Here is a 26353-nt window from a genome sequence, read left to right on the forward strand (position 1 = left end):
CCACCTGAGCACATTAATGGCTCATCTTCAGCCACTGCCAACCAGCACCCCCAGGTCCTTCTCTGCTGGGCAGTTTCCAGCCGCTCTGCCCCAAACCTGGAGCTTTCATTGGGCTGTTGCAACCCAAGTACAGGACCTGGCTCTTGGCTTTGTTAAGCCTCATCCCACTGACCTTGTCCCATGGATCCAGCCTGGCCAGATCCCTCTGCAGAGCCTTCCTACCTTCCAGCAGATCACCACTGCCACCCATTTCCACAACCCAGCCTGGAGTCTCCGAGCGATCTCAGACCGACGTCAGGCTCAAGTCATTGAGAGCCATGAAGTCACTTGGGGGATGAATTTGTCTCCAACATTTCAATTTGCTGAAATCCTCCTTGCTAAATATATGCTGAATGAAGGAAAAACGGCTTATGGAGGGCTTAGAGAGCTCAGCAACAGGAAGTCCTGTTATTGTGCAGCTTAGCGGCTAAGTCACGCAAAATATGATGGACGTAGAGTCACAGACTCATGGAATGCTTTAGGTTGGGAGGCACTTTAAATATCAGCCAGCCCAACCCCCCCCCCCCCCACTCAGCAGGGACCATCTGCACCTACAGCAGGTTGCTCACAGCCCTGAACAACCTGCCCTGCAGTGGTGCCAGGCATGGGGCATCAACCACCTCTCTGGGCAGCCTGGTCCAGGCTCTCTCCACCCTCAGAGTCAAAGCTCCTTCTTTCTGCACTAAGCCTCCCTCTGTTAGTTTGTGTTTCAGGCCTTGAGTTTGCAGATATCCAAGTTCCACGACTTCAGAAGGGCATTTGCACCCTCTATTGATTTCTTAGGATCACAGGATGTTAGGGGTTGGAAGGGACCCAAAGAGATCATCCACTCCAACCCCCCTGCCACAGCAGGACCATGCAATCCAGCTCAGGGCACACAGGAACACATCCAGACAGGCCTTGAAAGGCTCCAGAGAAGGAGACTCCACAATCTCTCTGGGCAGCCTGTGCCAGGGCTCTGGGACCCTTCCAGCAAAGAAGTTCCCCCTTGTGTTGAGCTGGAACCTCCTGTGCTGCAGCTTCCATCCATTGCTGCTTGTCCTATCCCAGGGAGCAGTGAGCAGAGCCTGTCCCCTCTCCCTGACCCCCAGCCCTCAGAGATTTATAAACATTGATTAAATCCCCTCTCAGTCTTCTCTTCTCCAGACTAAGCAGCCCCAGGTCCCTCAGCCTCTCCTCATCAGGCAGTGCTCCAGGCCACTCATCATCCTTGTTGGCCCTCCCTTGGACTCTCTGCCCATCCCTCTTCAACTGGGGAGCCCAAAACTGAAGGCAGTACCCAAGATGAAGTCTCACCAGGGTGGAGTAGGGGGGGAAGGAGAACCAGATGATCTTTAAGGCTCCTTCCAACTCAATCCATTATTAAACTGCTTCCAAACCTGTTTTTTAAGGGCAGTGTCTCTAATCAGCAGCTGCCAAGACCAAATTGTCCTCACAGCCTCTACCTCACAGCTGATTGTGGCTCATAAGGAGTGTCAAGTGCCTGGGGCTGATCTCTTTTCACTGGTCAGCAGCAGTAAGTCAAGAAGCAACAGCTACAAACTGGAACAGAGGAGGTTTCACCTCGGCATGAGGAGAAACTTCTTTACAGCCAGGGTCACGGAGCCCTGGAGCAGGCTGCCCAGAGAGGTTGTGCAGTCTCCTTCTCTGGAGACCTCCCAAACCCACCTGGATGCATTCCTGTGCAAACTACCCTAGGGGATCCTGTTTGGCAGGGGGGAGGGGTGGACTGGATGAGCTCTGGAGGTCCCTTCCAGCCTCTAAAGCTCTGCGATTCTGTGATCAGTTCTGGCTCTTGGGCAGCATTAGGTGTTCTACCCAGGGAAATGTTGCCCTATGCTGCTCTGCTCCTCAGAGCCAGCAAAGTATTGGTCTGGAGAGAAAGAGCAAGCAAAAGGCCTTTGGTTTGGCCGTGTTCAATCCTTGGCCAGAAAGGGGAGCTGTAGAATTAGGGAAAGCTGATAAGGAGAGCAAAGATGTTCCATCGGCTCCCGGGAGCAGCAGCCAGGAGGGGAAGCAGTGCAGCAGAGGGGCTCAGAGAACCTATGGGCAGGGAGGAGGGAGGAAGATGTGGCTGAAACAGAGGGGTACTGCCTCCTGCCCCCCTGCTTTTATTCCCCCTTCTGCCCCATCTTACTGTGTGACATGGAGAGAATCCCAGCCTCGCTAAACTGGAGCCGGATCACACCACCCCCTCCCCAAAGGGTAATGAACATCCTGCTGCACTTGCGCTGACATCAGTGCTGTGCCGCTGGGAGTGGGTGGAAGGGGCCTGAGAGTGATGATAATGAACATTAGTTGGGGGTGGGCATTAATTATTTAGGCAATTGTAATTAATGATTTACGCTGCGCTTCCACCCGGCACATTGGCGACTGCAGGCACCCGCTCGGGCGTGCTCCGCGCCCGCAGAGAGAGGTGCTGCTGCCGGCATCCCTCCTGCCCTGCCTCCCGGGCTGGGAGGGGACGCAGGGAAGAGGGGAACGGGGAAAAGGCGAGGGGGAGGGAAGAGGAAAGAGGGAAAGGCGAGGGGGAGGGAAGAGGAAAGGGGGAAAGGTGAGGGGGAGGAGGCGAAGAGAGGGAAGGGGGAGGCGAAGAGGAAAGGAAAAGGGGAAAGGAGAAGGGGGGAGGGGAAAATGAGAAGGGGGGAAGTGGGAAAGGAGAAGGGGGGAAGGGGGAAAGGAGAAGGGGAGAAGGGAAAAGAAGAAGGGGGGAAGGGAAAAGAAGAAGGGGGGAAGGGAAAAGAAGAAGGGGGGAAAGAGGAAGGAAGAAGGGGGACGAGAGAAAGAAGAAGGGGGAAGAGGGAAAGAAGAAGGGGGAAGAGGGAAAGAAGAAGGGGGGAAGGGGAAAGAAGAAGGGGGAAAGGGGGAGGAAGAAGGGGGAAAGGGGGAGGAAGAAGGGGGGAAGAGGGAAAGAAGGGGGAAAGATGAAAGAAGAAGGGGGGAAGGGGAAAGAAGAAGGGGAAAGAAGAAGGGGGAAAGACGAAAGAAGAAGGGGGAAGGGGAAAGAAGAAGGGGGGAAGGGGAAAGAAGAAGGGGGGAAGGGGAAAGAAGAAGGGGGGAAGGGGAAAGAAGAAGGGGGAAGACGAAAGAAGAAGGGGGAAGACGAAAGAAGAAGGGGGGAAGGGGAAAGAAGAAGGGGGGAAGACGAAAGAAGAAGGGGGAAGACGAAAGAAGAAGGGGGGAAGGAAGAAGGGGGGAAGGAAGAAGGGGGGAAGACGACAGAAGAAGGGGGGAAGGGGAAAGAAGAAGGGGGAAGGGGAAAGAAGAAGGGGGAAGGGGAAAGAAGAAGGGGGAAGGGGAAAGAAGAAGGGGGGAAGGGGAAAGAAGAAGGGGGGAAGGGGAAAGAGGGAAAAAGAGAAAAAGGGAAAGAAATAAATAGGTGGTGCCCACAGGTCATACACCGAAGGGGACCTCTACGTTAATGCTGAGCCAATCTAATCCCTCAGGCATTTTTCTTCTCCAGCATGGTAGAGGATAGCAAACATTTTTTTTCCCCTCTTCCCCCCTCCCTTCCTCCAACCCTTTTTGTGACGCTGGGGAGGTGATCCCAAAAACCTGGCTGAAAGACTGGAGCAGCAAATAAAACTGCAGCAATTAGTTGCAACAGATGGGATCTTCTTTGTTGCTACCTCTACTACGGCAGCTGACGAAGGAGAGAGAGAGAAAGAGAGAGAGGAGAGAAAGCAGAACACCAATTAAACAAAAAAAAAAACAACCAAAAAGGGGGGAAAAAAAGGAAGAAAGGAAATAATGGGGGGGGGGGGGGAGGGGGGGAAGCAAGCTGTATTTTATTTACAACACGAATATCCTGGGATTGACACTTCCTAGCCTTTGGAATAGCACAAAAGGCAGCCAGGCAGCCTGTAAGGAGCAGTGAGCAGCAAGGCGAGGCTCGGCGCCGCGGTTCCTGTGGCGCTCAGCGCACAGCCTAGGCTGGTCCTCATTATTCAACCAGTTCTGAAGCCTTTTGCCATCTTGTTCTCTTTCTCTCCCTGCTGTCTAGGATCAAGGTGGACCAAAGGTGCTGAAAAAATCAGAGGTATAAGGAAGGAATCACATAACGGGAAATAGAATCATAGAGTTATAGAACTGTTTGGGTTGGCAAAAGCCCTGGAGGATAATCGAGTCCAACCATCAACCCTGGCCACTAAAACATGTCCCACAGCCACATGTCCAACACCTTCAGGGACAGCGACTCCACTGCCTCCCAGGGCAGCCTGCTCCAATCCCTGACCACTCTTGCAGCAAAGAAATGTTTCCTCATCTCCAGTCTGACCCTCCTCTGGCACAGTTTCAGGCCATTTCCTCTCCTTCTATCACCTGGGATTTCCTCTCCTTCTATCTCCTTCTACACCAGGGAGAAGAGATCGAAGCCCATCTCACTGCAGCCTCCTTTCAGGGAGCTGCAGAGAGCAGCGAGGTCTCCCCTAAGCCCCCTCGTCATGGTCAGTGAGGCAGCTTGAGGTCTGGTAAGAGCCTAACCCCCGCCAAGTAGACTGTGTCACAGAGCAGGAATGAGTTTTTCACTGCAACATTTTCACTCTTCAGCACTGGAACAGATTGTCCTGAGCCTCCCTCCTTATTTCTCCTGAAGAACAGGTAGGTAAACGTCTGTCAGGAGTGGTTTAGCTGCAGGTGGTGCTGCCTTAGGGCTGCAGCATGATTTCTTGTAAGTGCCTCCTCACCCTCATCCTCTCCAAGATCATCCACCTGCTCTTTATCTCCCCGCACAGGATCCATGTCTCTGCTGCTGAGAGCATCCCCCTGGCTGCTGGAAGCGTGTATCAGCTGCACCACGGCGCCAGAGGCATCCTGGGGGGGAGCAGAAAGGCTGTGGAGATCCTGACAGCACCAGCAGTAGCGCTGCTGCCTGTACAGAGCCTGAGCCTGGCGCACAGTCTGCAGTGACAAATCTTTCACAGCTCTGTTTCCCTACATCATGATGCTGAGCAAAGTGTCCTCAGAGAGAACCGCAGACCTTGGCTGGGTTGGAAAAGACCTTTAAGATTACCCAGTCCAACCATGGTCTAATTCTGTACTATGCTAAATGCTGCTGAACCACGTCCCTTAGCACCACAGCTCTGCCTCCTCCAAACACCTCCAGGGATGGGGATTCAGCCCCCTCCCTGGGCAGCCTGGCTGTGGTGCCAGGGGCTTGAGAGCCCTTTCAGTGAAGTTTCTTCTAATGTCCAACCTAAACCCACCCTGGGGCAACTTGAGGCTGTTTCCTCTTGTCCTATCACCTGTTGTGTGGGGGATGAGACCAATCTCGGCTCCAACCTCCTTTCAGGGAGCTGTAGAGAGCAATGAGGTCTCCCCTCAGCCTCTTCCTTCTCCAGAATAAACACCTCCAGCTCTCTCAGCTGCCTCTCATCAGCCCTGTTCTCCACACCCTTCATTAGAAGCATAGAATCAGGTTGGAGTCAGGGTTGGAAGGGACCACAAGGATCATCCAATTCCAACCCCCCTGCCATGGGCAGAGACACCCTACCCTAGATCAGGCTGGCCACAGCCTCATCCAGCCTGGCCATTGCCCTTCTCTGGCCCTGCTCCAGCACCTCGATGCCCTTCTTGGAGTGAGGGCATGCCCCCTGAAAGGCATCTAGATACCCTTTGAGAGCACAGGATCTATTTTTCATCAGTGCAGGCTTTCTGTTACCACCCACACAACACAATCTCTGTGGCACCCTTCACAGTCTGGCTCAGGCTGGTGACTTCCGTGGCTGACAGCAGAATGTACCCAGCACGGAGGGGCAGGCACCCTGGATTTTCAGCAAGCACTCTCCTCAGTTCAAAGCCTGCACAGATTTCCTGTGCCTTAACACATTTATTTTCCCTTATAAGGCAATCCACAATCACAGATTGCCACCAAACAGAAGATGCTGGGTCTGATACCTCCTTGGCAGGATCCAACCTCTCAAACAAACTCTCTTCTTTTTTTCCTCTCACCTCTTTTACCAGCAAAACTTCAGCAAAGTTCAGGTACCTGAAGCTTCCAAGCTGATGTCATTCTCCTGAAAGCATCACTCAGCTAAGTGAAAAAAAGACCTTCAGGAAATATTCTTTCTTTCTCTCCCTTTCTTTCTTTTTCTCTCTTTCTCTCTCTCTTTTTCTCTTTTCCTCTCTTTTTCTTTCTCATTCTTTCTCTCCTCTTTCTTTCTTTCTTTCTTTCTTTCTTTCTTTCTTTCTTTCTTTCTTTCTATATCTTTTTTCTCTCTTTCTCTTTCTCATTCTTTTCTCTTTTTCTCTTTCTTTCTATCTTTTATCTCTTTTATCTCTTTTTTCTTTTTCTTTCTCATTCTTTTCTTTCTTTCTTTCTTTCTATATCTTTTTTCTCTCTTTCTCTTTCTCATTATTTTCTCTTTATCTTTCTTTCTTTCTATCTTTTTTCTCTTTTTTCTCTCTTTTCCTTCCTTCCTTCCTTCCTTCCTTCCTTCCTTCCTTCCTTCCTTCCTTCCTTCCTTCCTTCCTTCCTTCCTTCCTTCCTTCCTTCCTTCCTTCCTTCCTTCCTTCCTTCCTTCCTCCTTCTCTCTTTTTCTTTCTCTTTCTCTCTTTCTTATGCCATAAATAAAATGATCTTGGCTCACCCAGGGTTAGAAGGCAGAGGTAAAACATCCCACAGGACAGGGGCAGAAGGCATCATATGGACACTTCTGCACAGTATAGAGCAGCAGGATAATGTACTTCACAGAACCCCAGCATAGGGAGGGTTGGAAGGGACCTCTGAAGGTCATCGAGTCCAACCCTTCTACTTAAGCAGGCTCATATTGTGCTTATGTAGGTCTCAAAAAGCAAAGGAAAGCTTTCTCACCAAAGAGTTGCACTGCACAAAGTACTTCCAAGCAGGTGAAACTTCCTTCCAGTGGGAATCAGCCTCTGACTGCCACCCCACACAGCAGCCCTGCCCCAAGCACATCCCACCTCTGCCTCAGCTGTCGCCAGGCAGGTGTGCTCTGAAAAGCCTCACGGACACCACCTCCCCACCCCCAGCTGCAGGGTGCTCCAGATGCCCCCAGCCCCACTTCACCACCACCCCCCGCCCCGGGACAGCTCCAGGAGCTTTGCTGCTGCCCTCGGGTCGCATCTCACCTTTCCTGGCCACGCTGGGCGCTGGTGCCGCCGCCTTGCCCTCGGCAGCCTTGCTCTTCTCGAAGGTCTTCTTGGCGTCGGCAACTTTAAGCACTTTCTCATCCTCCTGACTCTTCCACCCCTTCCGCTCGGGCTCCTCCGAGCCCCCTCCTCCTGCGGTCCAGCCTCCAGCGAGCTGCTCCTCTCCGCCAGCTGCCCACTGCTCCTTGGCAGGCTTGGCCGCGCTGCTGTGGGGCTCCAGCAGAGCCTCTGTCATTGCCACCGTCTTGCTCATGCTCAAAGCCAGGCTCTCCTTGCTGTGGGACCTGACGGGAGGGGCTGGTGGGGTCTTCTTCTGGATGTAGGACTCGAGTACCCCCACATCTGCGTCGCCTTCCAGCCGCTCCCTGCTCCCGAAGGGCTGGCTGCTGCTGCTGCTCTGTCTCAAAAGCTTCTCGGTGTCCCTGGACACGGGAGCGTAATTTGCAGCCTCGGAGAACATCCTCTCCAGGCTCTTTGCTGCCTGCTTGTCTGGCTCCAGCTGCCTGGCCAGAGCCTCCTCGCCAGCCTGGCCATCGTGGCCGAGGTCGGGCACGCCGTCGGGCTGGGCAGCGAAGCTCAGCGCCTGCCTGAAGCTCTCAGCTGCCCTGCTGCTTTCCCAGGGGACGAAGGCAGCAGCTGCCGGCGCCTCCTGCTTGCTTTGCAGGAGGTAATCCATGAGCAGGGCGTTCCGCTCGAAGCTGTCCGACCGGATGGGCACGGTGGGCTTGTGGCCCTCCGAGGGGCAGCTCGGGCTCAGCTTGGCCACTTGCCTGCTGTCTGCACTGCTTTCCGAGTCCGAGCGGCTCAGCTGCCTCCTCAGGGCTCCTGACAAGGAGTTGAGCCTGCTGAGGCTTGGGCTTGCCACCTTCCCATCCTCTGGGTAGTCCTCCCGGATCTCAAGTACCTTCTGCTCGGTCACTTCCCATTCCTCCTCGGGTTCTGCTTCTGCCTCCTCCAGCAGGCGCCTGTACTCGCTCTCCTCCAGCCTGTACACCACAGGCTTCACCGTCCTGCCCGTGCCCGCTCGCCCGTGCCCCACCTCCATCTCGTACACCTTCGGAGGGGTTTCTCCCTCCTCCCCTCTCCTGCACCCCCTTTTTGACACAGGTTGGTCTTCCACGCACAGGTCCCCTGCCGGCCCTCTCTGCCCGCTGCTGCTCATCTCTAACTTCTTGGCAGCAGCTTGCGAGTCACTCCTGGGCTCGCCAAGGTCCCCCCTTCTCTCCAGCCTGCTTCCCAGGCCCTCCTGGCCCAGCTGCAGCAAGGCATAATCCTCCCCGGAGCCTCCAGAGTCTGCTGGGGAAGAGGCACAGTCTCTGCCCCTCACCTTCCTCGTGTCATCCCGTAAATATCCATAGCACTGCCAGGTGGAGGCTTCCATGGCCGGCAGCTCGCTCGCCCTAATTCCTGGTCCAGAAGCTTTGGAAGTGGCCGGCCAAGATTTCTTCCCACCTTGGCTCTGGGCAGCCTTTCAGCACCGCCTTCTCCTCCCTGCGCTACTGGGAGGCAGCTTGGAAGCCTGGGTGCTGGGTCATGTGAACCGGCGTTTGGGAGCCTGGTGGCCAGCAGGGATGAACAGGCAGGCTGGCGTGGTGGAGCCCATCCTCTGCGGCAGGGCAGCAGCCTCTCTCCCCAGCACAACAGCCTCGATGCTGCCCCGTTCCCCTACCCAGATATATCGCACCTGAAGAGCTCCAAAAGCACCTCCCAGCTTCTACTTTGCTGGCCCAGAGCCCTTCACGGGGCAGGGCTTGCTGCCCCTCTGCGTCTTCCTTCGGAGGCTCTCCTCTTGGCCCCCAACCTGCTGCAGCAGGAGCTCCCCACGCCGCGATCCTGCCTGGCTTCCCTCCGATCTCGCTGCTCCCAGAGTGATTTACTGCCAGGTCATCATCTGCCGTGGCTCCTCTGGGCACGATCACCTCCCTCAGCTCCTCCGTGGCTTTCACGGAGAGCTTGGAGAAACCCACCCCCGTGCCCCCTGGCACCCTGCCTCCCTGCCCTGCTCCCGCTGGACGCGGAGCCTCTGCCCCGAGCTCTCCTTCCTTGGAAGCAGCACTCGAGCCTTGGTCTGCGTCCCAGCGCTTCGGGGAGAGAGGCTGGCTGCAGAGAGCCGAGATGGATGGGCTGGATTCAGCTGCAGGAACATGTTATTGCTAGGGGAGTTGCTGGGGCAGAAGAGAAGACCACGGAAACATAAACAGGGGAGCCCAACAGCAGCCTCAGAAACAACTTTCCCTTTGGAGACTCCAAAACAGACCTTAACAAAAATCCCTATTAACGCTCTGGGCATTTCCCTAAGCAGCCCTTCCGAGCAGAAAGGTCCTGCCTTGGGCAGTCCTTCTGCCAACGAGGCTCGCTGTAAGCTCTCTGGAGGGAGCAGGCGAGCCGACGGCTCTGATCCCTGTGTACACAGCCGGGATGCCTGGCATTGCAGGCAGCCACCAGGGCTCCCACCCAGCAGCTCTTCCCCAGAGCTTTGCCTTTTATGGTGCAGGAGGTGATGGCTGCTTCAGCCCCAGCCGGGGAAGCATCCCCAGCAGGGATGCAGGAGGACACCTAGGTGGCGTCTAAAGAGACACCCTGGTGGGGCTGAGTTACCACCGTACGGTCCTCAAGAGCTTACAGCCAGCCCCCTGTGACCTGCCCAGTGGTCCCATGCTCACGTGGCCTGGAAAACCAGAGGCTCATAGAGGTGTTTGGGTTGGAAAAGCTCTCTGAGATCATCCAGTCCAGCCATCGACCCAACACCACCACGGCCACCAAACCACGTCCCACAGTGCCACAGCCACACAGTTCTTCAACACCTCCAGGGATGGGGCACTCCAGCACCTCCCTGGGCAGCCTGTGCCAATCCCTGACCACTCTTGCAGCAAAGAAACTGTTCCTCATCTCCAACCTAACCCTCCCCTGGCAATTTCAGGCCAATTCCTCTCCTTCTATCACCTGATACTAGGGAGAACAGCCCAACCCCACCTCACTGCAACCTCCTTTCAGGGAGCTGAAGGGAGCCATCAGTTCTCCCCTCAGCCTCCTAGTCTGCAGAGTAAACAACTTCACTTCCCTCAGTTGCTCCTGGTGGAGTCTCATCCAGAGCCCTCAGGAACCCTGGCACAGCTGATGTGTTCACGGGGGGCTGCATGGGTGATGCTTGGACCATGGCCTTCCACAATGCCACCACTTCATCCTTGTCCTCTGCTCCAGAAGCTGCCTCAGGAGCAAATTCCAGTCCCCATCTGGGGGAAGGAGCAAGGGACAAGGGTTAACCCAGCCCTTATCAGCCCCGGAGCCAGCCAGGCCCCCTCACAGGGACAGCTTTTATCAGTGCGGGTTGCTGAGCTGCTCTGCAGAGAGACAAAACACTTTCTGGTGCCCCTGGAAAGTTTAGATGTCTGCTGGGGCTGCCCAAAGCAGACACAACCTCTTCCCAGTGGGACTCCAGCACTGGAGAGATCTCACAGCACCCATCCCAAGGGGCAGTGAGATGCAGCAGCAGGAATTGCTGACAGCTGTGGGAGTGGGGAATGGTATGAGCCAAGTCACCTCAGACACAATGAAGATAATTTGGGACTCTTTGTGCTGCTGTCCTTGGTCCCCTGTGCCAAAGTCAAATTCCAGGTTCATAGAATCACAGAATGGTTTGGGTTGGAAGGGACCTTTCAAGCTCATCCAGTCCAAACCCCTTGCAGTCAGCCAGGGATATCTTCATCTAGAGCAGATTGCTCAGAGCTCCCGAACAACCTCACCTGGAATGCTTCCATCTCCCTCCTCTCTAGGTAACCTGGGCCAGGCTCTCATCACCCTCAGTATCAAACATTTCTTCCTTCTCTCCAGTCTCAATCTCCCTTTCAGTTCAAACCCTCACTCTTTGTCCTGTCACAACAGGCCCTGCTCAAAAGTCTGCCCCCAGCTTTCTGCTCAGCCCTTTTGAGTCCTGCAGTGCTGGTGGTGTCTCACCTGACAATCCTACAAGTGGCCAAGCTGGGAGCTGCTGCCTGCACATGGCTCTGCAGGGCAAGCCTGTGCCAAAAAGTCTGTCCCCAGCTTTCTTGTGCCACGTTTAAGGACTGAAAGGCCACGAGAAAGTCTCCCTGGTGTCACAAACCATCACCATCTGCACACAGCATCTTGATTTTCTTGGGTGCCCTGTGTGGGGACCATCTAGCTGTGAGCTGCTGTGGAAGCTGGCTTGCTGGACCTGCTTTGTCCTGCTCTGCTGAAACCCTCAGGAAAGTCTGACACAGGAGCAGTGTGGCTTCTGCTCCTGAAGCCTCTGCAGTAAAGGAAATGGCAGCAGCAGCCCCATGGCCACTGCCCCATCCCTTGGACCAGGGAGGAAGAGTCTTAGGGAATAGACAGCCTCGAGGGCTGGGGATGCAGCAAACCCATCTGGGTTGGGTTGGAAGGGACCTTTAAACTTCATCTATCCCAATCCCTCCCACAGTCAGCAAGGACATCTGCACCTAGGTGCTCTCACCTCTCTGGACAACCTGGGCCAGGCTCTCACCACTCTCAACATGAACATTTTATCCCTAGGTCTGCTCTAACCTCTTGAGGAGATCTGCTCCTTCCTGGCCACTGCTCAGTACCCCCACCAGGCAGGTGAGACAAGGAACTTGGCCAGACCTCACATCTTCTCACCACCCCAGGTCCTAACTAGGAGGGCACCCAGTGCCAGGCTTCCCCCACCCATGATCTGCCCACAGAGGCGTCGTGCTCAGGCATCTCCTTTCACCAGTGAGGCTAAAAATAAGCCCTCTGATGGTCACCAGAGAGAGCTTGTGTTGCTCCAGATGTTGCCTGGCTTTGCCATAGCAACATCACAACAGGATGTAACACTGGGCCACAACAAGAGCAGCTCCATGCAGAACCAACTTCCAGGCATTACGAGAACACAAAACCCTGCCCTAACTCACCAGTGGGCATGGGCATCTCCTGGCCCTGCCTGCTGGTGCCTCTCTAGGATGCAACCTCCTACAGCCACCTCCTGAGGTGCAAACGGCTGTGGGGAGATCTCTGGGGAGCCAGGAGGAGCCTTCTCTTGTCACTCTCAAAACCTCAGAACGCTGTTGGCCAAGGGACAGGTTGTCCTAAGGCCCTCAGAGGCTCCCCAAAACAGAGCTCTGGGGGTTGCAGCTCAGCACAGAGCTTGCTGTAGCTCAGGGCTGGGGGGAGTTAAGCCCAGGGTGTAGGAGCTGCACACACACACACACACACACACACATACTCACATTCCCTCTTGTGCCATCGTGTGACCATGTCTGGGTAACTCCTCGAAGGACCTGACACAAAGCCAACCCCCCCGTGCTGGGCAGACTCAGCCCAGGGTCTCTCTCCCTGACCTGGCTGCTGCTGGTGGCACCCATGCAGCTCAGCATCCTACTCCTGCATCTGGGCAAGAGCCACATTCCCACCACAGATGCTCTCAGGCTTAAGAAGAAGACCCAAACCCTCCCAAACCCAGCCTGGGGCTCTGCCCTCCAGCATTCCAGTCCCATCTGCTGAATGCTGCCCACACACAGGTCTCTGCACAGCCCAGAGGCCTGCTGGGGACACGAAGCAGCATCAGGCAGCATTGTGCCAGGTGGATGCAGGGCGACAGGAAGGTGTTCCTCAGCCCTTTGCCTCCCCACAGCACAGTGCTGCACACTTAGCTCCCCAGAACCAAACCTAACCACTGCTGAGGCTAAGGAAGGACCAGAGCCTCTTAACTCACGCCCGAGGAGCTTGTGGCTGGAGCAATGTGCGTGTGAGGAGCTGGCAGAACATCACTGCCAAGTGCTAGCTCCTGCCCAGGAGGAGCCAGCGAGGGGGTTGCAGCTCCTCGGGGCATGCAGAGCACCAGGAGGGGCAGTAAGTCACCATTCGCTGTGCTCCACCGACGGGGGGGCACCTGCCAGCCGCCAGCCCAATCGACCCCTCCAAGGAAAACCCTAAAAAGCAAAGATTTCTGCCGGGGGTGGGGTGGGGGTAAAGACTCTTTGAGGCCATCGGCCAAGCGTGCCGAAGCTGGAGAGCATCCCCAGCCTGCTCTTTGCTGCCCTGCCAAGGTAAACACCAACATGTTCCTCCCCGCAGCAGCTCCGAGAGCAGGAACAATCCCAGGCAGCAGCGAGCAGGCTCCTCGCAGGCAGCCGGGACAGATGTTCGCTGTTTGCCTTTAAAGGCAAAACCTGCTGGGTGCCCAGCAAAGCGCTGGTGCCACCTCGGCTGGACGGTGGCAGGGCAGCAGCAGCAGCTCAGGGCGGAGGAGCTGCAGCCCGGCACGGAGCTCCTCGGGCTGCCGCTGTGGAAATGTCCTCTCCGGAGCAGGCTGCGGTGCGGGGGCTGTGGGAGCTCCCGAGCCCCGCTCCGGAGGAGTCCTTTCCGCGCAGGGAGGGCTCAGCTCGCCGCCGACAGCCGCTGGGTGCTGCACCGCCAGTGGCACCTCCGCAAACCTGCCCTGGGCTCTCCGAGAAGCAGCTCGGTGGAGAATGACACATTCCACTTCTACTCCTGCCTCCGGGACCTCAGCACATTCCTGTTTTGTTCCCTTCGCCCCCCCCCCCCCCTTCCAAAAAGGAACCTGTGAGCCCCTTGTGCCCCTCGGGGGTCTTTCTGCAGCGTGCACCACCCCAGCAAGGCAGCTGGAACAGAAGCACAGAGTGGAAGGGACTTCTGGAGATGATTGAGTCCAACCCCCTGCACTGTCCCAGTACCATAAACATGGGTACAGACCATGAAATCAGTGCTGCCTCCAGCAAAACCTGCTCACAAATCCCTAAAACAATGGTAAAGGTCAATGTGTTAGTAAAGAACTACCTTTGGGTGCATTAAAACAGACTCACAGAATGGTAGGGGTTGGAAGGGACCTCTGAAGATCAGTCAGTCCAAGGCCTCTGCCAAGGCAGGGGCACTAGAGAAGGGCACACAGGAACACGTCCAGGTGGGTCTGGAATGTCTCCAGAGATGGAGACTCCACCACCTCTCTGGGCAGCCTGCTCCAAGGCTCCAGCACCCTTCAATTACAGAAGATTCTTCTCATGTTCAGATGGAACTTCTGATGTCCCAGTCTGTGCCCATCACCCCTTGTCCTGCCACTGGGCACCACTCCAAAAAGCCTGGTTCCATCCTCCTGACACCCACCCTTGAAGCACTGATCAGATCTGCTCTTCTCCTACTACACAGCCCCAATTCCCTCAGCCTTTCCTCCTCGCAGAGATGTTCCAATCCCCTCAGCATCTTTGCAGCCCATCACACAACTAAGGCACAAAGACATCGCCAGGATCTGGTGCTCAGGAGCAGCAGAAAGCAGCCAGGACCCCAAAATCCAGGTGTAGAACCAGGACAGACAGGAAGAGATAATAGGGAGAGGCAGAGGACTGCAGGAACGAGACTTCCACCCCCCCAAACAGGTTGATCCCTCCCCCACCTCCAAAAAACACTGCAAAGCGTCGCTTGTAAAAGGCAAAACCAAGCCCAAACTTTATTTTCCTCTCACAAGAAGCACAGAAAATGTACAGTACAGAGTTAGTTTTTTAACCTTTTTTTGTTCCTTTTTCATTTTTTTAAAACATATCAAAGTAAAAAACAAACAAACCAAAAACAAACCAAAAAAGTGCTTTATGCATCTCCTCTCCCCCAGGGTGTACAGTACAAAAGGTCCTGGGGAGCTCAGGAGAACCCCAGAAGTAAGAACCACCATGAAACACAGAAGGTTGGGAGCAGAGAGACGGCTCCACCTCACCCCCACCAGCTCTCTGCTCACCAGGCTGCTCTCCACCCCTCCTTCCCCAGCCTGGAAGCTCTTGGCAGAGCGATGCCAGCACCAAGCCAACCACAGAGGGCAACCAGGAGGACGGGGCCGTTGCTATCACCCAGGGCAGCAAAGCCTGCGCTGGAAAGGAGGTGCCAGATTTGTGCCTTTTGGGGGTTTCTGGCTGGGTGAGACAAGGTTTGGACAGGGCACAGCTGGGTCGCCCCTCCGGACCCCACCCCCAGCTGCAGTTCTGCGGCGATGCATAGATAAAGAGGGGGCAGCAGCAGCAGCTGCAGCTGGCAGGGTGGGAGCTCAACCCTTTGGTTTCGCCAGGAGGAGAGCAGAGGGGAAGTGGTGAAGCGGCGCCGAGCTCAGCGGGGTGGGTTGCACAACTCTAACGGTTCTCGCTGCCACCGCAAACACCAACAGCACCAAGAGAAGAAAAGAGCCGAGGGGGGGTGGGGTGGGGTTGAACAGCTCAGCAGAAAGAGAGGGTGTTTGTAAACTAGTAGTAAGGCACTGGGGTGTGAGGGGACACAGACAGCATGCCGAGGGACAAACATCTACCTGGCTCATGCAACAGTGCAACGGAGCCTGCCAGCGCCGGGGCTTTGGCTACAGAACCCTTGGACATGGCACATGGGTGCTTCCAGCAGAACCTTGGCTTTCAGACCAACCCACCCCCACCCCAAACCACCTCAGGTGGCCCCAGGCTGCATGGGTGAGGTGGTAGGGCTGGTCCAGAGAGTGAGCCCCAGGGATGGAAAGAAAAGGCGTCCAGCGCCGAGATACGCCCCAGGAGAGCAGGGGGTTGAGGGGCAGAGCTTGGCAGGCACTGAGGGAAGCAGGGAGGAAACATCTGGGCTGGCTTCTGTCAGTGAACAGAATCCTCCCGAGGCCGTCCAGATCCAGCCTGGGTTTCTTCCCCTGGCTGGGCAGCAGTGAGAAGAGTCTGCAGCACTCAGGAAGGTGCCAGTGTAACGCAGAGAGAAGTAACAAGTGGTCCTTGGGAAGGGCACTGATGGGTGAGCTGGGCTGGCATCAAGCCCTGGGGTGGAGGTTTGCTGGGCAGGAGGCACAGAGAGCTCCCAGAGGGGCTGCTCTGAGCCTTGTGGGCATCCAACCACCCCAGGACCTCCTGTCTGCTCCCCCTCAATCAGAAAGAGTGCAAGGGAGGACAATAAAGAGGACACCACTAATGGGGCTGTATGGCAGTGACCTGGCCACAGATCACACTGAGGGTGGTGAGACACTGGAACAGGCTGCTCAGCCCTAAAAAGCAAAGAGTTGGGCACACTTCCATGGCTCCAATCCAGAGTGCCTGAAACTCAACTTGTCCAGTAAACTGAAGACTTTAGGGAGGGACATCCAGTCCCTCCAGCTCCTCACACCTCACAGAAAAATCCCAGCTCTTATGCTTAAGGTTAAAAAACAAAGGCAAATTCTGGATCTAGGACACAAAAATCTGTGGCTCCCTTCCTCAGGACAGTGGAGTTCTGATGACAGCCTCTGAGGAGGGTTTCTGGCAGCCCTGTTCTCACCCCCACATCAAAGAGAGCTTTTAGGAATGGCTTTAGATGGAGATCCTAAACCATTGGAGAGCTCCATCTCCCAGCCTGGCTGCTAACCCATCAAATCCATCCCCTTGACACCCAAGGTCTGTTTGGATCTCCCCAGGCCTGTTTCAAAACCTCACTCTGAAGGCTCAAGCAGCCAGATGAGACCTGGAGAGCACCAAAGTCTGGAGCATGTCCAGTCTGGAGCATGTCCCTTTCCAGTTTTCTCAAGCCCTTCCCTGCTGATTTGGCCAAGCCTTGCACAGGAGCAGTTCTAAGCTGCTGGCTGCCCAAAACACCCCAAGGGGAGGTGAATTTCCAACAGCACTGGTGAGCTGCTCCAGCACCTGCCACAGCAGCAGGGCAAGAGCAGTGCACAGTGACATGCTCTGGGACCAGCCACAGGAAGGGACACAGCTCCTTGGCTGCACCACCGGCACACTGCTGAAGGAGAGCACAGGCAGCCCTCAGCTTCCTCCCTGTGGGCCACAGCAGCTTTCCTCTACAAGGAGATCTCACTCCACCTTCAACACCCTTTGGATTGAGCCCATAACTCTCTCTGACTGCTCACCCCAAGCAGGCACCTCCCAGGAGCAGGATTTACACCTCTGTCACCCTTGGCAGGAGGCTGAGGCTGCTCTACAAGAGCTGGGACACGTACACCCAGGCTCTCCTCGCTCTGAGGCCACCCAGCCTCCTGCCACCCGCCATAAAGAACCCCCTGCACTGTGCCAACAGCTTCCCAGGCTTCTGGCAACATGAGACACAGGAACTATTCCACCAAAACCAACAGCAATGACCAAAAGGGACACAGCTTCACCTATCTCAAACACAGGGGACACCAGCAGACCTGACCCTCCTTGGCCACCCTGCACCAGCAGCCCAGCAAAGGTCTCCAACACAGGATCCACGACACCAACACAGCATCACACAAAGCTTCACGAGGGTGCACAGCCACTGGCAAGGCTCATCACTAGAGCTGGGACATCACACACCAGCACAACAGCAAAACACCCACAGAACACCAAGGCCTCTCCAGGTGGCAGGGCCTGGGTGTCACTCCAGCACCAGCGTGGGCCTGTGACAATTCACCTGGTCACACACGGAGGACAAACACCAGCAGGTCACAGAGCCAACACTGACACAGCTGCAGAGTCCTTCACTTCACAGCAAACACCCCAAGAACACCAAGGCACCCCCCCAGGTGGCAGGGCCTGGGTGTCACTCCAGCACCAGCTTGGATTTGTGACAATTCACCTGGTCACACACGGAGGACAAACACCAGCAGGTCACAGAGCCAGCACTGACACAGCTGCAGAGTCCTTCACCTGCCAGCTGGCTCACTCGGCGTGGTACAGCCACCGAGTCTCCATGGTCCTTTACAGGTAAGGGAGTACCTTCCAAAAATGGGGAATCCTGGGGGAAAGCCTTTGGGAACCAAGGAAGCAAGATGGAAAGAGAAGCAGAGGTAGTGTTTGTGTCACCGCTGGAGCAGGCTGCCCAGACAGGCTGTGGAGTCTCCCCCTCGGGAGAGATTCCAAACTCACTTGGGACACCAATCCTGGGCAAGCTGCTGAGGGTGACCCTGACCAAGCAGGGAGGCTGGGACTGGATGATCTCCAGAGATCCCTTCCAACTCCCACCACAGTGGGACTGGAAGAGTTTTCCACAAGCATCCTGCTGGAGCCAGAGACCAGATGGTCCTTGGGGTGCCTTCCAAGCTGGCATTCTGTTTGTTCTGTAACAAAAGAGTAGAGTCCTGATGAAGTGTTTGGTTCAGTTTTGGGAAGAGAACGTTTCAGCATCTGATGTCCAAAGAGAGAGAGAGAGAGAAGTAGAGATCAGCATCTACCTATTGTCACTCGCACAAACCCAGGTCACTGTCCTTGGCAAACAGCACTGCAGAGAGCATCTTGCAGGACAAGAGAGGCAAGTCACACACAGGGACCTGTCTAAGCCGTGCAACACCTCTTTTATTTTCCCTTCTGCCAGTCACTGGGACCCATTGTGGGCTTTTTGCATCACCCCACTTCGAGTACAAGGAGAGGAAGAGGAGGTGGCACCAGATGAGCTCCTGCAGGTCTGGCGATGAAACTGCAATGAATAAACGCTGTAGAAAAAAAAAACCCCAACCCCAAACCAACAAACCCCAAACCCACCCCCTGCTGCCTCCCCCCACCCCCAACAGGAGGCATCAACTTCTGCCCACCCCAGGAGTGTTCTTCATGTTCCCCACAGCTGGCTGGTGGCCAGCTTGAAGGTGACATCTGCACTCCTCGAGGTGCTCTGTGACTCACAGAACACGGAGCACTCGCTGGAAACGGCCTCTTTTGAGCCCGTGATGGTTGACACATCCATGTCACTGGACAAGTCCTCAGAGGACAAGTTCAGACATCCCAGTTTGGCCAGAGAGTTGGACCTCTTGAGAGGAGAGGACACAGTCAAGCCGGCCAGCCTCAGCCTGGTCTCAATCTCCTGAGTCCTCTGCTTGACCAGGCCGGGCTTGCCCCGCACGCTGTGGATGCTGTCGCTGCTGGAGCTGCGCGTCAGGTTGGAGCTGCGGGAGGACGAGGGGGTGTAGCAGATGGTCTTCAGGAAGTCCTTGGTGAAACTGCTGGTGTGCTCCAGCCGGCACAGGGCAGGCGAAGAGGTCTTCTGAGGGAGCCCCTCCAAGACTCGTTTCATCTCCAACCTCTCCGCGCTGTTTTCCGCGTCTTCGGCGATCAAGGGCGTGGGGCTCAGAAGAGGGCCGAGGCCGTGGTGTGAGATCAGCTCCTCGCTCTCCTCCATGATGCTGGAGCCCACCCTGCTCAGGGGGTTGTCTCTGAGCAGCGGCGAGGTGTCCGAGGGCAGGCCCTTCAGCCTCTCCAGCTCTTTGGTGTGCTTCCGAACCAGGCCTGCTTTCTGCAGCTGGATCAGGGACTCCTGATGCTGCATCAAGTAGCTGCTGGCACTTGGCTTCTCCAGCTCCTTGAGGAAGGATGAGTACTTCAAGTCCTTGCTGGCTCTGCTGTCTCTTCTAGCCAGAGGCTCCTCTTTGACCACTTCAGCATCAAGGAGGCCCTTGCCACAGTGGGAGTTTCTCCTGGGCAGCAGAGTTCTGACCGGGCTTTTGGGCGCATCTTTGCCTTTCTCCGAGACGCCGCAGTGCTGACGAAGAGACTTGCAAGCCCCAACCTCCAAAGGGCCAGGTCCTGCTGACAGAGGAAGCAGAGCCTCGCCGGCTTTAGTCCTGATGGCTTCCTCGGGGTGTGCCTGGCTGGGCAGGTGCTCGGGCAGGCTGGAGCCGATGTGGGAGAGGAGGGCCGGCTGGGTGCAGATGGTGGGGGTGCGCCGCGCGGCGCCGGGGTGCAGCTTCTCACACTGCTCCCCAAAGGAGTCGGGAGCCATGGAGGAGTACATGCAGTCAGCACACGACTGGTAGGGAGGTTTGACCTTGCTGAGGATCCCAAAGACGGCGTCGCGCTGCGGAGAGGAAACAGCCACAGATAAAACCTGCACGCCACAGGCTGGCAGCGCCGGCACAGAACCGCGGCCTGGTGTGGGCTGGAAGGGACCTTCCAAGGTCATCTGGTCCAACCTCCCCTGCAGGGAGCGAGAGGCACAGGCCACAAGACAAACCACCAGCCCAGCAGAAGTGTGGCCAGCAGATGGAGAGAGGCGATTCTGCCACTCTGCTCAGCTGGGGCCTCACCAGCGGTGTCCAGCTGTGGGATCCCTAACACAAGAGAGACAGGGACCTGCTGGAGGGAGTCCAGAGGAGGTACAAAGACCATCCGAGGGCTGGAGCACCTCTGCTCCACAGGCTGAGAGACCTGAGGCTGTTCAGCCTGGAGAAGAGAAGGCTCCAGGAAGACCTTAGAGCTGCATTTCAGTATCTGCAGGGGACCTACAGGGAGGCTGGGGAGGGACTGTTCAGAGGGGCCTGTGGGTACAGGATGAGGGGCAATGGTTTGAAGCTGGAGCAGGGTAGATTAGGTTGGACATTGGGAGGAAGCTCTGCACAGTGAGGGTGCTGAAGTTCTGGATGCCCAGGGACGTGGTTAGGCCTTATCCCTGGAGACACTCAAGATCAGACATGATGTAACCCTGGGCAATCTGCTCTAGTTGCAGACGTCCCTGCTGACTGCAGCAGGGGAGGTGCTGGACAAGATGACCTTTGAGGGTCCTTTCCAACCTGGTACCATCTGTAACTCTGTGAAACAAAGCCCATTTCTACTGCTCTCCAGGCCCTGCAGCAAGAACCAAAGCCACAGATGCTCTCAGAACCTTCCCTGAGGGATACCTACCGTGTCGAGCGGCGGTCATGCAAGCAAGATGCCCCAAGCACTTTACAGGGCACTCACAGGGCTCTCTCTCTGTGCCATCTAAATCCAAGCAAAGCCAGGCTCAGAAGCACTTCGCCAAGGAAGCAGCTCATCATGGAATGAAAGCCTTTATCCCAGCCAAATGAAACTGTGCTCTGAAGATGAGAAGAGCAGTTTCACTTGCAGCAGTCAGCTGTGCTGACCCCCCACGCTCGGGCTCCATACGCACCTCGAAATCCTCCGGGCAGCTCCTTTTGCTGTTGTTGTTGTTGAGGTTCTCCCTGTTGAGCCTGCTCTCCTCCTTGTGCATGGACAAGCGCCGCTTCCCCTTCTCCAGCGGGTTCTCCTCCCTGGCACCGTCCTCCCCCGCGTCCCCGGCGCCCAGCACCGTCCTTCCCTTGCGTGGGCTGAAGTCCAGTTTCCTCTTCCCCTCCTTCTCGGCGAAGCTGCTCAGCTCCTCCGGCGGCTCCAGGGCTTTGGCCATCTCCAGCAGCCTCCCCTCAGCCGGCGCAGAGGGAGGCCGTCCCACCAGCGAGGCGGCTCGCCGCACCAGCGCCTCCCTGCCCAGCTCCTCCGCGGGGAAGAAGCCCTGCCTGTCCCTGGGGACCTTGTTGTCCAGCAGCGTGTCCGAGAGGCGCCGGAAGCAGTAGCCGAAGCCGCCCGGCCCCTCGGTGCCGCCGCGGTTGTCCAGGTACTCCGGCTGCGGCGGCGCGGCCAGCTCGGCCAGCCGGTTCTCCAGGTCCATGTCCAAGCTCTCCAGCAAGAAGCTGCTGGAGCCTGTGGAGCCATCTGTGTGCTGGGGTAGGTTGCTCTCTGCCTGCTGCTTCCACAGCTTATTGTGGCGTTGCTTGCTAGGGAAAGGAGAGAGAGGAGAGAGGAGATTGAGACTGGAGATTAGGAGGAAATTCTTTCTCTGGCACAGGTTGCCCAGGGACGCTGGGGATGCCTCCTCCCTGGAGGTGTTTAAGGCCAGGTTGGATGGGGCCTTGAGCAGCCTGGACTAGTGGAAGGTGTCCCTGCCCATGGCAGAGGAGTTGGAATTAGGTGGTCTTAAAGGTCCCTTCCAACACAAACCATTAAGTGAATCTATGAACTGCAGGAGTGTCTGGGTCCAGGAACACTCCTTCCTCCATCACTGCTGGCTCCAAGCCTCCCAGACCCACCTAGGCAACACCAGACTTAACAACAGGATTTCTGACCCAGCAGACTGACAGCAGTGTCCTGCACTGCAGGGCAGAGAGACTCCCAGCAGAGCAAACCAGAGGACCACAACATCTCTGCGGGTCTCACAGAACCACCTTGCTCTGCAAAGCCCTCTAAGCTCATCCAGTCCAACCACTCTCTAACTGAACCAAGTCTGATGCTAAACCACATCCCTCCAGCACCACAGCTCTGCCCCCTCAAAACACCTCCAGGGATGGGGATGCAACCACTTCTCTGGGCAGCCTGTTCCAGTCTTTGAGAGTCCCTTCAGAACTTCCCCCACCTGGCTCCAACCTCTTTTCTGGGAGCTGTAGAGAGCGATGAGGTCTCTCCTCTGCCTCCCTTCCCTGGGCTGAACACCCCCAGCTCCCTCAGCTGCCCCTCACCACATCTGTTCTCCACACCGTTCACCATCCTCATTGCCTCTCTGTGGACACCATGAGCCTTTCCTGCCAGTCACTCTTCCCCATGCCCACCTCACCTGGCATCTAAAATGCCTTGGTACTCCAGCAGCTGTCTCATGAAGCCAGGGTTGGGCCTGGCGATGCTGCGCTTCTGCTTCACGTAGCTGTAGGCCTTCTCCAGGGACCAGCCGAACTCCTTCATGGCGTAGGCAATGACGGTGGACGCCGAGCGGCTCACCCCCATCTTGCAGTGCACCAGGCACTTGGAGTGGTTCTTCCTGCAGAAGGACAACCAGGATGAGTCCATCTCACCTGTCTGCTTGTGGTGTCTGCTGTCACTGTGGGACATGGTGGGAGAGTGCTTGGCTCTTCGGGTCATAGAATCAAGCAGGTTGGAAGAGAGCTCCAAGCTCAGCCAGCCCAACCTAGCACCCAGCCCTGGCCAAGCAACCAGACCATGGCACTAAGTGCCCCAGCCAGGCTTGGCTTCAACACCTCCAGGCACAGAGACTCCACCGCCTCCCTGGGCAGCTCATTCCAATGCCAATCACTCTCTCTGACAACAACTTCCTCCTAACATCCAGCCCAGACCTCCCCCAGCACAACCTGACACTGTGTCCCCTTCTTCTGTTGCTGCTTGCCTAGCTGGGGCTAGGTCAACACAGACCTGTGCTGGAGCACTTCTAGACCACCTGGAGAAGTGTCCTTGTTTCCTTTTGGAAGCCAAATGAAAGGAATAAAGACATACTATAGGCTAGGAACAGGTTAGTTCCTAGTTAGAACAGGAAGAGACAAGGCATGGAGAAGTTCCAGGGACACAGAAAACTCTCAGCAAAAGCCTTGATGACTTCTGAAGTCATGGAGGGGTTTCAGGAGCCTAGCACCATGGTGGATGAAATCCCCAGGGCATGGGAGAGCTAGTTCCACATGGGAATTGTGGGAATTGTTTGGGTTGGAAAAGTCCTCTGCGATCATCCAGTCCAACCATCAACCCCACACCACCACGGCCACCAAACCATGTCCCACACTGCCATGGCCACACAGCTCTTGAACACCCTCAGAGATGATGGATGATGACTCCATCACCTCCTGGGCAGCCTGTTCCAATCCCTGACTACTCTTGCAGCAAAGAACTTGTTCCTCATCTCCAACCTAACCCTCCCCTGGCACAACTTCAGGCCATTTCCTCTTGTTCTACCACCTGACACTAAGGAGAAGAGCCCAACCCCACCTCACTGCAGCCTCCTTTCAGAGACTTGTAGAGAGCAATGAGGTCTGCCCTTCAGCCTCCTCTTCTCCAGGCTGAACCACCCCAGTTACAGTATCACAGTATCATCAGGGTTGGAAGAGACCTCACAGATCATCAAGTCCAACCCTTTACCACAGAGCTCAAGGCCAGACCATGGCACCAAGTGCCACGTCCAATCCTGCCTTGAACAGCTCCAGGGATGGCGACTCCACCACCTCCCTGAGCAGCCCATTCCAGTGTCCAATGACTCTCTCAGGGAAGAACTTTCTCCTCACCTCCAGCCTAAATCTCCCCTGGCGCAGCCTGAGGCTGTGTCCTCTCGTTCTGGTGCTGGCCACCTGAGAGAAGAGAGCAACCTCCTCCTGTCCACAACCACCCCTCAGGTAGTTGTAGACAGCAATGAGGTCACCCCTGAGCCTCCTCTTCTCCAGGCTAACCAATCCCAGCTCCCTCAGCCTCTCCTCATAGGGGAGTTCCCTCAGCTGCTGCTCTCCAGAACACCCACACTGGATGAAGCCCACAGGGCACAGAGTGTGAGCTGGTGGCTCAGGTGTGGTGCCCCCCAGCCCACTCACTTGGCCTTGTTGATGAAGTGGTAGGCCTCGTTCCAGTGGGCCAGCAGGTCGGTGGTCTCCTCGTCATACACTCGGATGTTGTGATAGGCAAACAAGCCAGGGAAGAAATTGTCAATTTCCCTGGTGACATTCAGGATGTAGTCGATGCTGGGGGAGAATGGAAAGAGAAACAAAGCTCAGCTGCTGTGGTCGTGAAAGGGACCCAAGTCCTGCTGTGACAGCCACGAGGCCAACACAACAGGAGCTGGAAGCTCTAATCCCACCCTGCCAGGGCACCCAGTGACAAAGGTCACACCTGACATCCATCCTCCCACCTCTCACCGCCAGCCTATCCCACACAAAGCCTTCAAGAGACCTTGGGCACAGGAAGGGGAGGTTGGTTTTGATCTACCTGCTGAGGCTTTGCAACCTCAGCGGAAACTTCACAATCACAGGGAAGCTTTGGTTGAGACAGACCTTTCAGATCATTCATGGGTCAACCACTCTTTAACTCTCCCAAGACTGCTGTTAAACCATGGCCCTCAGCAGCTAAACCATGCCCCTTTTAACCCCTCCAGGGATGAGGTTTCAACCACCACTCCGGGCAGCCTGTTCCAGTGTTTGAGAACCCTTTCAGAGAAGAAGTTTCTCCTAATTTCCAACCTAAGCCTCCTCTGGTTCAACCTTGAGGCCATTTCCTCTTTTTCTACCACCTTACACTAGAGAGAAGGGACCAGCCCCCACCTGGCTCCAACCTCCTTTCAGGGAGTTGTAAAGAGTCAGAGGGTCTCCCCTGAATCTCCTTTTCTCCTCCCAGTTTCTGGGAGGCTGAGTGAACAAAAAAAATCCATCAGCTGCAAGCAATGTGTGGGCAAGAGCTGGGAACAGACCTCAGGAAACACAACTGCAGGCTTCAGCTAAATCCCACTTCTCTTGTTTCCAACCCAAAACATGAAATGAGAATTGGCATCTCCTGATTGCTGCCAACTCTTGCAGCAGGGATGGCTCTGCATCCGTGGAGCAGGAATGCCTGTGCTGATTTATTGCCTCCTGTCACTCAGACAAGCCAAGCACAGGGGATAGTTGTGTCAGAATTTGTCCACTTCTGGCTTGGAGATGCTGCATGTCGAGATGCCTTCCCTGTAGATCTGATGTATTAATGCTCTGCTTGATTTTCCTTGTTCCAAGATGTACAGACATCTGTTCCCAAGGATTCCAACTGAAACCTTTTTGCTCTCACTCTGTTGAGCAACACTTCTCAGTTTCTCACACCGAGCTCAGTGTGTGCCTTGGGCAAGCAGCAAATATTTCTACCCTAAATTCTCTCTTGTCCAAAGAAAAGAGAAGGATGAAAGGAAATCAAACCAAGAAGTGGTGTAGTGATGAGAGCATGGTGAAAGACAGCCCTGCAGCTGCCTGCCCAGGCAGGTGAGGTGGAGATTGCTCACCTCCAGGAAGTTCTGCTCCGTTTAGACAGACCTGTGCCCTAAGCTTAGTGCTGGAGTATTTGCTCCCCTGCAGGCATTCACAGCCAACACAACAACACTTATGGCCCTTTCATGCTCAGCTGTTAAGCACTTGAGGGGCTTGGAGATCTTGATCACAGCATCACAGAATGGTTTGGGTTGGAACAGATCTTAAAGATCATCCAGTTCCAACGCCTCTAGCCATGGGTCACCTTCCACTACACCAGAGGTTGCTCAAGGGTTCATCCAACCTGGCCTTGGATACCTCCTGGGAGGGGGCATCCACAGCCTCCCTGGGCAACCTGTTCCACAGTGTCTCACCACCCTCACTGGAAGGTATTTCTTCCTAATCTTCAGTCTAAATCTCCTCTCTTGCAGCTCAAAGCCACCACCTCTCGTCCTATCACTACATGCCCTTGTAAAAAGTCTCTCCCAGCTCTCCTGTAGCCTCCTTCATGTACTGCTCTAAGGTCTCCCCAGAGACTTCTCCAGTCTTCTGAAGAGCCCCAAGTCTCTCAGCCTGTACCCACTGGGGAGGGACTCCAGCCCTCTGAATGTCCTTCACAAACTGGAAGTGTTGTTTTCATCCTAGATGTTATTGGTAGTCATAAGGCAGGAAAGATTTCTCCACCAAGATCCTGAGGGCAAGCTATTCACATGGTTGGGAATGGGCCCAAACTCAGCCCTACAGCCTACAAACATCATCCCAAGAGAGCCCAAATGCAAGCTG

General features: G+C 55.7%; 2 protein-coding genes and 1 long non-coding RNA gene across 3 annotated transcripts in view; 1 reads left to right on the plus strand and 2 right to left on the minus strand.

The window, feature by feature from the left end:
* Positions 1 to 3810: 3810 nt before the first annotated feature.
* On the minus strand, positions 3811 to 8819 carry LOC135188938 (uncharacterized). Its single transcript, XM_064168762.1, has 2 exons — positions 7129 to 8819; positions 3811 to 4063 (listed from the first exon to the last, which is right to left on the minus strand). Exons 1-2 carry the CDS (start codon positions 8528 to 8530, stop codon positions 3987 to 3989), a joined length of 1479 nt encoding a protein of 492 aa, XP_064024832.1. The 5' UTR covers positions 8531 to 8819; the 3' UTR covers positions 3811 to 3986.
* LOC135188940 (uncharacterized) lies at positions 4404 to 5383 on the plus strand. Its single transcript, XR_010307895.1, has 3 exons — positions 4404 to 4508; positions 4588 to 4638; positions 4773 to 5383. It is a non-coding gene; the product is annotated as an uncharacterized LOC135188940 (long non-coding RNA).
* Positions 8820 to 14583: 5764 nt separating the features above from the next.
* Positions 14584 to 26353, minus strand: part of SSH1 (slingshot protein phosphatase 1) — a 58105-nt gene continuing 46335 nt past the window's right edge. The window contains 5 exon segments of the mRNA XM_064168425.1: positions 14584 to 18687; positions 18690 to 19905; positions 20977 to 21598; positions 22432 to 22632; positions 24179 to 24325. Coding sequence (XP_064024495.1) covers positions 18635 to 18687; positions 18690 to 19905; positions 20977 to 21598; positions 22432 to 22632; positions 24179 to 24325 — 2239 coding nt within the window. The 3' untranslated portion in view covers positions 14584 to 18634.

The sequence above is a fragment of the Pogoniulus pusillus genome, chromosome 30, assembly GCF_015220805.1.
Source record: "Pogoniulus pusillus isolate bPogPus1 chromosome 30, bPogPus1.pri, whole genome shotgun sequence".
Taxonomy (NCBI): domain Eukaryota; kingdom Metazoa; phylum Chordata; class Aves; order Piciformes; family Lybiidae; genus Pogoniulus; species Pogoniulus pusillus.

Excerpts from the sequence above, each read along its gene's own strand:
- LOC135188938 (XM_064168762.1), bottom strand. The coding sequence starts at position 8,530 with ATGGAAGCCTCCACCTGGCAGTGCTATGGATATTTACGGGATGACACG. Across the intron at positions 4,064-7,128 it reads GCCCAGCGTGGCCAGGAAAG|CACCTTTGGTCCACCTTGAT; the intron begins GTGAGATGCGAC and ends TGATTTTTTCAG.